Source organism: Molossus molossus, unplaced genomic scaffold, assembly GCF_014108415.1.
Source record: "Molossus molossus isolate mMolMol1 unplaced genomic scaffold, mMolMol1.p scaffold_m16_p_15, whole genome shotgun sequence".
In the NCBI taxonomy this organism is placed as follows: domain Eukaryota; kingdom Metazoa; phylum Chordata; class Mammalia; order Chiroptera; family Molossidae; genus Molossus; species Molossus molossus.
Window position 1 is genome coordinate 17,093,471 of NW_023425350.1, and position 13,001 is coordinate 17,106,471.

The 13,001-nt window shown below is 38.4% G+C and overlaps 1 protein-coding gene and 1 long non-coding RNA gene across 3 annotated transcripts in view; one reads left to right on the forward strand and one right to left on the reverse strand.

The window, feature by feature from the left end:
• Window positions 1-13,001, reverse strand: part of RBKS (ribokinase) — a 104,398-nt gene that overhangs the window by 56,488 nt on the left and 34,909 nt on the right. For both annotated transcript variants that reach the window (XM_036263412.1, XM_036263411.1), the window contains exons 3-5: window positions 9,289-9,352; window positions 8,288-8,350; window positions 3,652-3,816 (exon numbers count right to left, since the gene is read on the reverse strand). In XM_036263412.1, the coding sequence (XP_036119305.1) occupies window positions 3,652-3,816; window positions 8,288-8,350; window positions 9,289-9,352 (292 nt within the window). The remainder of the gene's footprint in view (window positions 1-3,651; window positions 3,817-8,287; window positions 8,351-9,288; window positions 9,353-13,001) is intronic.
• On the forward strand, window positions 868-10,663 carry LOC118631084. The gene is made up of 3 exons (XR_004959726.1): window positions 868-904; window positions 1,409-1,589; window positions 10,520-10,663. It is a non-coding gene; the product is annotated as an uncharacterized LOC118631084 (long non-coding RNA).

Below are 13,001 nucleotides of genomic sequence, written 5' to 3' on the forward strand. Positions count from 1 at the left end.
TATTGATGTCACCATGGAGGGCAGTGGCTGGGCAGTTAAGAAGGCCCTAATGACTAGCTTAGAGAAACAGGGGAAGAAAATCACCCTAAGCAAAGAAACTGGGGGAAGGTTGGAGAACCCAAAACACTGGCTTAGCAGCCTCTCACTTTAGGGGTTCTTTTCTGTGACTTGAGCAGCAAAGACACTCAAAGCTTGGGCCACGTGCTAGACATTATTATTGTGAAAGTTCAGGTAGCCAGCCAAGATGTTTTGTTTGCCAAATGGAAAGGGACTAAAGTGGCATTAAAGGATATTTTGTATCCTACCTTGAATTTAATCTTGGCAATTTTACAATGTCAATTATTTATAATTGTTCCTGTAATGTTTCATTTGCTTTGAAATGGATATAAAGACCAGAACCAACATGCATAATTTCATCACAAGCAGCTGCAGCAGCAGCTCTGCTGTGGGGCTACCTCTCAGCATTGTGACCTAGAGAGGAGGTGGGATCTAGAGGGCTACTAATGCATTTTTTTATGTTGCAGGTGTGTTGCTTTAAAATCACTGCTTTCATTTTGGTAGAGACAGCAAAAGAACAGACAGTATATACAAAGATGGAGGGGTCTTCTTCCTCTGTATTTTAACAACTGATATATAATCTAGTTATACAGTGTATTTAGTTCAAAATCCATTACTAGTTAAGTAGCATAGATAAGAGCTGTGATCATAAACCCACAGATAATGACAAGGATAATTTTGCCATCTTTCTTGTAAATGAGATAATGCTGATTCGCATATATGCAGCCTGGTGGGGCACTGGGCAGGACATTCAGTGCTCACAAAAGATCTTTTTTTTCTTTCAGGTTTTAAAAAAATCTCAAATCGTGATTATAACAGGATATTTTTTCCAAATCATAACAGATCTGTAAGTTTTGCCTGCTCTGCTCTGTGATCTGCCCATTTGCACATCATCACATTAAAGAACCGAAAGAGCGTTCACTGTTCTCATTTACACACACACACACACACACATACACCCCACTATTCGGTATAGAATCTCAGATGCATCTAGCTGGTAACTATGGGGACCAGCTAAGATCTGGACAGAGGAGCATGTGTGCATGTGTGTGATTAATAGGGGTGGGTGGGTGGGTAACATTCTAGGGTCTCTTTTCTGTGACTTGAGCAGCAAGACACTCAAAGCTTAGGCTACATATTAGACAATGTTACAATTCATGAATATCACTTTTCTAGAGATAATCTTAGTAAAGGCTCAGTTACTAGAAATCAAGGAGATTTTGAAGTTACTTTATTTAAAGTGTGGAATTAATACTTAGGCATGCTAGCTCATCACCAAAATGTGAAGTAGGCTGAGTGGTCTTTGGCCTACCATTACCTAACCCCCTTTTTGGTGCTCTGGGTCCTCCAGCTCCTCAATTGGAAGAACTGCTTGGTAGATGATGGAGGAAGCATTCCTGAATCCTACTCAATGACAGCCCAAGGTCCGGCTACCTGCCCATCTGGATAACTCCAGCCTCACCTGTGAAAGTTTGGATCCTCAGCTGTGGTTGCTGCACCTTTCTCTTCTCCATAAGCTGGGAAGGTAACAGGTAACTAGAATAGGACAGCGGAAACTAGGACAGACTCTGAGAAGCAAGGGATAGTAGGAAAAAAAGAAGCTACATGAGAATATGCTCTGATTTACATCAGGAAAGAAAGGAGCATGAATGAAGTGGCACACTGTGCTCACATCACCCGAGTAAGGCCAGTGCCAGGCTCACCATGAGTATTAGACTTGATCTGTGACACTGAGAATTCTGGCTATGACTCAGAATTCTTCTCGACAGCTTCAAGTTCATTAAAAACACGTGAAATGTCAGTAAGAATTTGCCATGGCATGTTGTTTTGCCATGAGGAAAATTTGTTAAATCAGGACATAACATTTAAAAAAGTCTTGCCCTGGCTGGTTTGGCTCAGTGGTTGGAGTGTTGGCCTGCGGACCAGAGAGTCCCGGGTTCGGTTCCTGCTAGGGGCATGTAAAAGGAAGGAAGGAAGGAGGGAGGGAGGGAGGGAAGGAAGGAAGGAAGGAAGGAAGGAAGGAAGGAAGGAAGGAAGGAAGGAAGGAAGGAAGGAAGGAAGGAAAGATAACCTGGAATAAATTTTTAAAAAAAGTCTCCACACAATCATTTCAGTAACTTATTTCACATTTATTTTTATGTAGAGCACTATACAATTTGGGAGAAATCACTTACACACACACACACACACACACACACACACACACACACACACATTCTTTTTATTTTTTTATTGTATTTTGATGAGTAAGTTTTATCTGGAAAACCAATGTGAACAATATCTACGTTCTTCTTAAATCATAGAACTATTGCCGTAATATCAAGAAGAAACCATTGTCTTAGAGTGGCTAGTTTTTATTTTTATTTTTTTGACCAAATGTTGCTGATTAGGATATTGTCCAAATTTTAATTTAAAGAGAGAAGTGAAAGAGAGAAGAAAATTGGCATTTATTGAAACTTACTACACCAACTTGGCATCATCTTTTATTTCATTCTTAGAACAATTCTGTAGGGGAGTATTTTTTTTTTTTTTAATCCTTACCCGAGAATGTTTTCTATTTATCTTCAGATAGAGTGGGAGGGAGAGAGAAAGAGAGAAAGGGAGAGAGAGTAAGAAACATCGATGTGAGAGGGACACATCGACTGGTTGCCTCCTGCACGACCCCGACCAGGGCTGGAGATGAACCACAACTAAAGTATGTGCCCTTAGCTGGAATCGAACCCGAGATTCATTCATTTGCGGGCAGACACTCTACCGCTGAGCCAAACCAGCCAGGGCTAGGGGAGTATTTCTATATGCATTTAACAGACAAGGCTCAGAAACATCAGATAATTTTGCAAAGACCACAAAGCTAACAAGGATCAAAAATGGGCTTCTAATTCAGAAGGTGCTCTGCCCATTGGTCAATAAAGAAATAGCAACAAACAGAAGGAATCTATCTGGATTTTTATAAGTCTGTTATTTGCTGGGGATGAGAGAGAGGTCCTCGACGGGAGAACAGATGAGCCAAGATTAGCCAAGAGTTGATCATTGTTGAAGCTGGGTGATGGGTTTCATTATACAATTCTGCCTGCTTTTGCATGCTTAAAATTTTCCAAAATCAAAGATCAAACAAAAGAGCTGCTTAAAGGATATTGTCAACATAGCAAACATTACATATAAATAATCTTTTGTTGTCTATAGGAAAGATGTAAAGTTTTATAAAAGGAGGAAGAACTAATCTTTAATTTCTAGAGATGTTTATCAAAATGTACCTGTGCAGTGATTATACATGACATGCAGCTTAACCTCTGCTTCTCAAAATGGAAATCATTCTACTACCTAAAGACAATGAGCTGCTTCAGAGATTCTAGTTAGTACTTGTATTGTTTCTGCTAACTAGATTGAAGATTTATATTGTGGGATATCAGAAATGCTACTCGTTATTTTTACCCTATTTCTAACATTATCAAGAACCAGAAGAAGATAGTGAATCTTACAAATGGGAGAAAGAATATTTTACTACAGAAAAGTACTGCTTTGCTTAAAAGGTTAACTTTAATTAAGACAGGGATAAAAGCTTTTATAGAAAGAATGACAAGTATGTAAAATTACCTCCACTGCTGCGGGCCATTGTTAGGGCTTCCAAAGAAATTGCTGGAGTTACTTCTAGCTGGCAGATCATTACTTTGGCTCTGCTAATGGCATTGGCTGCTTCCCTCAGGTCTTCAATATTCAAAAGTAAATTTGCTCCAGCCACTATCACAATGATATTCTGGCCTAAAAAGAATTTCTACATATTTATATTAAAACCAAGCAAAGCCAAGCAATGATATTCTGCAATGTTACAATCACGCTTACAAAGACATAACAAAAAAAATGTGTTGTATTAATTTTAACATTTCTAGGCCATTCAGGTTAAATTTCATATTCCTAATGTAACTTATAATATTCATGTATCATGATTCATATTCTAATCATTTTGAGCAAAATCTAAAAATGATTTCCTTTATCAGTATTCTTGTATACAAAGAATATTAGCTGAGAATTGATATATAACATATGTCAAATTTTCTTTTATGGGAAATGGCCAGAATAATGTATGTGGTAAAGATTCTTAATCCTAAATGACAGATGTCATAATGATGAGTATGAACAAGAATAAAGTTGCCTAACTCTAAAAACTAATGCTCTGTAGCATGTAATCAGTTGGAGGTCGACCCTAGGATATTCTGAAAAGTAATTCTGTAAATCAAACCATATTTTACAATATCTAGCAGATGAAAAGTTGTACTAAATAACTTAAGGTAGAGAGAAGAATAGCTGGCCTAGCCTGTACCAGATCAAACAAAAGCAGGACTAAGGAATCTTATACAGGGTGGGGCACATGTAGGTTTACAGTTGTGAGTAGGCAGAACACAGAGTTTATTCTTGTATTTTTATTTATTAGTTATTTTATTATTTTTGTACGAACAACTTTAACCTACTTTTGCCCCATCTGTATGCCCATCCCTTGGACCCATTCTCTACAATCCCACCTAAATGTGGGATTGGTGTGGGGTACGTTTGATCTGTCAGGTGAACTCTCAAGAGCTGTGCTGCCCAATATGATAGTCATGAGCACAAGCCACATGTGGCTACTGAGCACTTGAAATGTGTTAGCACAAAATGATATGTGCTTTAATTGTACAACACAGATTTTAAGGGCTGAATACAAAGAAAAGGTAAAATATCTCATTAATTTTAAAGAACTTTTTGATTACATGTTGAAAGGATAATATTTTGGATATAATGGGTTAAGGGAATATATTAAGATGAATTTTACCAGTTTCTATTTACTTTTTTAAGTGTGGCTAATGGAAAATTTAAAATTGCATACGTGGCTTTTGTTATGTTTCTATTGGACAATGCTGATCTAGTGGGCTGAATTGCAGCGGCATTGTTTTGTGCCGCAGGCTACTTGTGCTGCTCTTGTATAGACATGACCTAAAATTACCTCTGAACACAGAACACATGCTGGCCTATCATCTTACCACAGATGTGTTTGTTGGCCACAAGGAGGACTTAATAAAGTGGGGATGGTTCAGCGTAAACCCAACCTCGGTACTGGAAAAATTCAAAGTACCCACACACTGAAAGACAGCATACCTCCTTCCTTTTCTCCTCAGTGACCTCACTCTCTGCTAGAGTCAGCTGCTGCTTCTGTGCTGCTGACTCCTGGATCTGCATTTATGGCCAGGCTTTGGCTGATGAGCAAAAAGCCTAAGACACAACTGTATGATGGGCACTGCCATGTGGCTAGCTCACTCATGCCTCAACTTTCACTTGTCAAAACTGAACTCTCTACTTGACCTTGCTACTCACCCATTTAAAGGAGCCTCTCTGCATATAGACCAGTGGAACAGAACTGAAAACCCAGAAATGGACCCAAGGCAATACGCTCAATTAATATTTGACAAAAGTGGCAAGAGCATACAGTGGAGTAAAGACAGCCTCTTTAATAAATGGTGTTGGGAAAATTGGACAGCTACATGCAAAAAAATGAAACTCGACCATCAACTTACACCATACACAAAAATAAACTCAAAATGGATAAAAGACTTAAATGTGACCCGTGAATCCATAAAAATTCTAGAAGAAAATGTAGGCAACAAAATTTCGGACATCATACGGAGCAGAATTTTCACTGATACATCACCTAAGGCAATAGAAATAAAGGAGAAAATGAACACATGGGACTACATCAAACTAAAAAGCTTCTGCACAGCAAAAGAAACGATCATCAAAATGGAAAGGCAACCCACTGTATGGGAGAACATCATTGCCAATGATGTATCAGATAAGGGGTTAATTTCCAATATATACAGAGAGCTCATACAACTCCACAAAAGGAAGACAAAGAACCCAATTAAAAAATGGGCAGAGGAGCTGAGTAGACACCTCTCCAAACAGGACATACAAATGGCCAAGAGACATATGAAGAAATGCTCAACATCACTAATCATCCGAGAGATGCAAATTAAAACAACAATGAGGTATCACCTCACACCTGTCAGAATGGCCGCCATCAACAAATCATCAAACAACAAGTGTTGGCGAGGGTGTGGAGAAAAGGGAACTCTAATACACTGCTGGTGGGAATGCAGACTGGTGCAGCCGCTATGGAAAACAATATGGTGCTACCTCAAAAAATTAAAAATTGAACTTCCATTTGACCCAGTGATCCCACTGCTGGGAATATACCCTAAGAAGCCTGAAACACCAATCAGGAAGAATATATGTATCCCCATGTTCATAGCAGCACTATTTACAATAGCTAAGATCTGGAAACAGCCCAAGTGTCCACCGGTAGACGAATGGATCAAAAAGCTGTGGTACATATACACAATGGAGTACTATGCAGCGGTAAGAAAGAAAGATCTCTTATCCTTTGAGACGACATGGAGGGACCTGGAAAGTATTATCCTAAGTGAAAGAAGCCAAGCAGAAAAAGACAAATACCACATGATCTCACTTATATACGGAATATAATGAACATAACAGTCTGAGGAATACAGTAGACCCAGACACATGGAAGTAGGGTACAGACTGACATCCCTCAGAAGAGGGGATGGGGGGGTGGGGGGGTGGGAAGAGATAAACCACAGAACTTATATGCATGTATGCATGACCAATGGACATGGACAACTAAGCAGGGGACAGGGTGGAGGGGGAGGGGGGTGGGGGGTGCCAATGGGGTAAAAAGGTAAAATATCTGTAACAAAAAAATAAATAAAAATTCATAATAAAAAAAAAAAAAAAAAAAAAAAAAAATAAAGGAGCCTCTCTGGGTATTTGTATGATCTCTTCTGCTACCATCTGTACTCTTGAGGGCATTACCATACCCTATAAACCAGACCAAGTCTAACATAATAGGCACTTGATACACAATATTACATTATATCTTTGCACGAAAATGCAGTATTTTGTACACAGATAAAGAAGAAACAGAACTTGAAGATATCCCTAGAACACAAAAAGAGAGGCTGAAGGCAGGTAATGAGCTGCTGTTGGCAGCAATAATCACTTAAGAGGTAGCTTAAAGTAATGAACACAGACTATTGTTAGAAAACTTCTATCAACTGTCTTTTAGTGGAACAGTTTTTTTGTTACTGCAACTTTGGGATCACTAAAGGTAAAAATATCACGTCTTCTGTGAGAAATGTTGTTGTGAAACTGCATTATAAATTAAAGACATATGGTGACAAATCCTAATCTAATACGGTACACACTGACTGCCCATATGCACTAGGTTCTGTCCTAGGTGTCCCATGAAATGCTTGGCTCTTAATATTAATTCTGATTTTAAAAATCGTATGGAAGTGTTTTTATACTAAAAATAGTTGGCAGAAATTGTGAAAATGTTAGTTAAGGATAAAAGGAAGTTACTCTTTTCAAAGACAAATATTTCACTATTGCAAGGCATTGTGACAGACATAGTTGTATATATAGACTTTTGAGATTTGATTGCTGTTTAAAGAGCAGACAAAATTGAACACTAACGATAAGTTAGAAGTAATTAGTTGCTGCCATTTGCTCAGTAAATATTCTATAAATATGATTCATCAACTTTCTTTTGCACCTATCTATTTACATTTATTTACCTGGTGTAACTGAAATGACAGATGAATACTTAATTGCTTTTAGAGACAAACATCAATTCTGAGTTCACATGAAGGGTAATGAGATGTTACAGAATATAAATATTATTTTGAGGCAACTACAATGCTTCATATATATTGGATGGACAATTCTATATTTTTTTTTTTTTTTTTTTTTTAATCCTCACCCGAGGATATTTTTCCATTTTTTGTACAGATAGAGTGGGAGGGAGAGAGAGGAAGGGGAGAGAGAGAGAAACATCGACGTGAAGGGACACATCGAGTGGCTGCCACCCGCACGACCAACCAGGGCCGGGGACAAACTGCAACCGAAGTACGTGCCCTTAGCGGGAACCGAACCCAGGTCTCTCTGTACCGCAGGCCGACGCTCTAACCGCTGAGCCAAACTGGCCAGGGCTGGATGGACAATTCTATATTTGAATGAACAACCTGGGATGTATAAATAAAGGGAAACATCTATACTTAGGTTGGAAAGACTATGCTTTAGGCCTGGTGGGATCCATACGATTATGATAAAAATTGATGCTTCTGCTCTTGTTCTGGAAATGAAGTGTTTTATGAAATGACACTTCAATATGCAAAACACATACCTTCTTTATTGACAATTATAGAAGCAGTTCCTGTAGCAGCATCTTTAGTCTGACATGTAAATTCTAAAAGAAAAAAGAAATTGCAATCACGTATACACAGCTTGGCATGGATAATTTATTTTAACAATTTCAGTGCGCCTCTATTCCTTAGAAAATTTTTTAACCTTTAACCATCTGGAATGATAAAAAAGAAATAAGTAATTAGTGCTAATTTATACTCATTACCTATACAATGAGGAAAATAAAAGTCTTTACACTTAGTTGCACCTTTTCTCTACATTAGTAACAACCCAGCAAACCACCCCCACTTCCAGTTCCCCCAAATTATTCATAGTTGTATACATATGCATTTTTCTACACCACCCTATTTCTTCAGTAGAAGAAATGACAGACTGGAGATGAAAGACTAAAGGTCAAACCTATAAAATCAACTTGTTTTTTTTTTTCATTCTCACAAGCTTTGCATCTCATCAAGAAGTATGGCCTGGCATCTAAATGGTAATGCTGATCAGGCAGCCTTTGGCAGAAGCAGAGCCTTGAACTGAAGCCAACGACCTGCATTCTAGTCGTGACTGTAGCTCCCAACTAGCTGTGCTCTTAGACAAATTCATAACCTCTCTGGCCTTCGGTTTTCTCTCTTGTAAAATAATAGCATCAACCTCAATGGTTTCTAAGATCATTTCCAGCTATGATACTCAATGACTTTTCTTAAAATATCTTCTGTGAACGTAGCACCTATTTTGTCTTATCATCTGCTTTTGAAACATTTCCATGAGATGAAGGTTTTATTTCCATTCCTCCTATTGTTTTATTTCCATCTGGAGGAATGTATGTGAAAGAATTAACCACAGGCTATTTAAGCAAGACTAGACAAAGCTGTGCATAAAAATCCCCTGGCCACCAGGGGAGGATCTAATAATTCTATTCTATATTCAACTTTTCTTGTAATTGGATCAGAAGAAAGTTAATAAAAACCAATTTAAAAAAAAATGAAATTTTACCTGTAGAGATATCATTCTGTTTTAAGTTTTCTATATAATCATTGCCAAAAGAATCTTTGCCAACCTGTACCAAAGAAATGGTGAACGTTAGATCTTTTACATTTAGTAAAATGCTACAATGTAGTTTTTAGAATACTTAGCATTTATTTTTTATTTATTTATTTTATTTATTTTATTATCCTCACCCGAGGATATTTTTCCATTTTTTTTGTACAGATAGAGTGGGAGGGAGAGAGAGAGAGAAACATCGATGTGAAGGGATCGAATGGCTGCCACCCGCACGACCGACGAGGGCCGGGGACAAACCGCAACCAAAGTACATGCCTTTAGCGGGTCTCTCCAGACCGCAGGCCAACGCTCTAACTGCTGAGCCAAACCGGCCAGGGCAATACTTAGCATTTAGAAAGGGCATATCTACACAGTAATTTATAAACTAAGAAGATTAACTAATTAATCTTCTTAATGTAAGTTGCTAGACTTGATTTCAGCCCAAAGAATTGTTATGAACTAATGTTCCACTTATATCCTGCCTAAAATGTGAAGCATTTAGTGATTCTCACCAGTTCTGTAGTTTCACTCTCATTTTGATCTGTTCATGAGGAAATTCCCAATGAGAAGAGTTGTTCACCATCAACAGTCCTCAATATTTATGAAGAATATCAGTTGTTTGGACTTCACTATTAATGATGACATCTTTGTAATTAACGACTTGCCTGGTGTTTTAGAATTTTCTTATCTTCTCCCCTGAGCCTGACATAAGGCGCAAAGAAGAGGGAATTTGAAAAGCCCTTGCTAACTTGGTATAGAGGAATTCCGTTGTTTTTGCATCCTTGCATCCATTCTGGTAATGATATTCCAGTTTTTCCTTTAGACTTGCATTCCTCTTCTATTTATAGGCAACATGATTAGGTTGGCACAGTTGTTAAAATCAATGAACATATGTTGACACATCAACCAAACCTCCCAAACACCATAGTTTACATTAGGGTTCACTCTAGTGTTGAACATTCTGTGGGTTTTGATAAGTGTACGGACATGTATCCACAATTATATATCATACAGAATGGTTTCACTGCCCTAAAAATCCTCTCTGCTCTGCCTATTCATCACCATCTGCCCCCCAGTCCCTGGCAACTACCGACCTTTTTACTATCTCTATCTTTTTTGTCTTTTTGAGAATGTCATATAGTTGGAATCATTCCTGAACTATTTCTGTCTTTCTGTCCTGCAGGTGAGCACATCAATGGATTATGTCTCTGCCCAGGTCTCAGCCAGTCCTGGTGTGTTCTGCTCGTCCACAGAAAATTGTTCCTCTCTGAATATATCAACAGAAAGAAACCTAGACATTTACTTGGGTCAGGATCCTCAATGAGTGACGATAAAATTTTCTGGTGAGCATTTGGACTGTCTAGATCAGGAATTGGACATTTTTTTTTTTTTACCTGTAAAGGACCAAATAGGTAATTTTTAAGGCTTTGTGGGCCATTTTGTCTCTTTAGCCACAATTCATCCCTGCCATTGTAGTGTGAAAGCAGTCAAAGAAAACATGTCAACACAGGGATATGGCTGTGTTCCAATAAAATTTCATTTACAGAAATATGCAGTGTGCAAGGTTTGCCCCAGGGGCCATATTTGCTGACCCCTGACTTAAATGTCACTTTTGATACCTTCTTCTGAAAAGAATACTTTTCCTCGTACTCCTTTTCTGGCTCAAATGCTGTTTAGGCAATAATCTCAAGCGATATATAATAACTTCTTAGCAGAATTTCTTTCTTTATAACAAAGAGTGTCCACAACAAGGTGTTGCTGTGGGGAGAGTTCCCTGGTGGAGGGAGGTCATCTACCAAAGGTGTGCCTCATGGAAGGCTGGCTCTTCATTTATCTAGCAGGTATGTGCCAAAGCATCCTATCTTAGGTCAAAGATTCATACCAGAAACAAACTTTTTCTTCTCTCATCTTTTTCACATTATTTAACTCTCTCCCATGGGCCATCAAGGTGTTATATAGTTGGGAAAGTATCATTATAAGAATGTTCTGGGGATTAAGAAAAGGCCATCCCTAGGCATGTGGGGCATGATACAAATTAGAGCTAAGAAACTTCTCTTCCTTTTCCTATCAGTTTTATATGGGCAAAATCTATTTATGGTGAATATCAAGGGCAGCTGATAAATGGCAGTGATGATATAAACATTAGCAAATGTAGGGGTTAGGAAACTAAAATAACACAAAGCTTTGCCCTCAAAAAACTGATAATATTGGAGGGAAATAAGACACTCGAGGTGGAACAGCATGAGCATCAGAGGCATAATTGGGAAGAGATCCTTGCATCAGGGTAACTGCATTTTGCAGACTTGCTACAATTGTATTTTAGAGGCTGCAGGAGCATCATCTGATTGGCTACATCCCTGGATGATGGTTATGGTTCCAGGTTTATTCTAAAACTGATTTCCTGGCAAGTCTGTTGGCGGGCCTTTTAAACTCTATGTGAGACATAGGACAAAATACTTTGTTTTTGCCTTCTTTGCTACTGACTTGTCAAAAAATAAAAATCTGGTAACTAAAAAATAATGGAAAAGTAACAACACTGCTGAGGATTAGGAGAAGTTAACTGTAGCTCCATTAACTTTACATCATATAGGTTGTGGTGATACATTACAAAGTGAAAGAAGTGATGAAAAGCCTAAGAATAGGAAGACAGTATTTTGTTTGTATCATGGAAGCCCCTTCACACTAGATGTGGGATTTTGGGCAAGCCACTTTAATTCTCCCTAGGCTCAGTGTCCTCATCTGGAAAGTTACAGCATATTTGGTGTGAAGATAAAGTAATATGCATGGCAGTACATTTAAAGCTATAAAGGATTAAATAAGGGTTTGGTGCCATCATCATCATCATCATCAACATCAGGCTGCTTCTCTTTGGAAAAAGGGCAGGGCTCCTGCTGTTTGGATTCAATCTTTTTTTTCTTTTATCCTCACCTGAGGACATTTTTCCATTTTTTGTTCAGATAGAGTGGGAGGGAGAGAGAGGAAGAGAGAGAAAGAGAAACATCGACGTGAAAGGGACACATCAAGTGGCTGCCACCCGCATGACCAACTAGGGCCGAGGACAAACTGCGACCGAAATACATGCCCTTAGTAGGAACCGAATCCGGGTCTCTCTGGACCGCTCTAACCACTGAGCAAAACCGGCCAGGGCTAGATTCAATCTTATAAACTACTTTCAGGCCCATCTGGTTCTCCCTGATGCTTCAGTTCTCCCTGTTGCTTCCTATTTCCAGACAGGAGAGCATTTGATCATGGAAGCAAGCATGTGGGTACATTAAATTATTTTAAAAATGAGACTGTATTTATTACTGTTATTGTTCTAATAAAAACATGACATCTGCGTTAATGGTTTTGTGTAAGGAAAGCTGTTCAGTATAATCATGTATCCTGTTACTTTCATGAGAATCCTATAGCCAACTGGGAGGGTATCTCTGCCTTGAGAGTAGATGTTTAAGCTTTAAGTAGATCTAAATCACATATCAAAATGTGGACAAAAAGCAATGGAGATCTGAGTCCTATTTAAAAGGATCCTCTTTTCTTTCTGCATCACAGAGTTGTAGAGATGACATGTGCAATGTTATACTAAAAGAAAGCCATCATCCCCATTACCCCACCCTCAAAATCTCTTACACATTCATGTATTCTTCTGGATTTATTTTTAAAAAGGT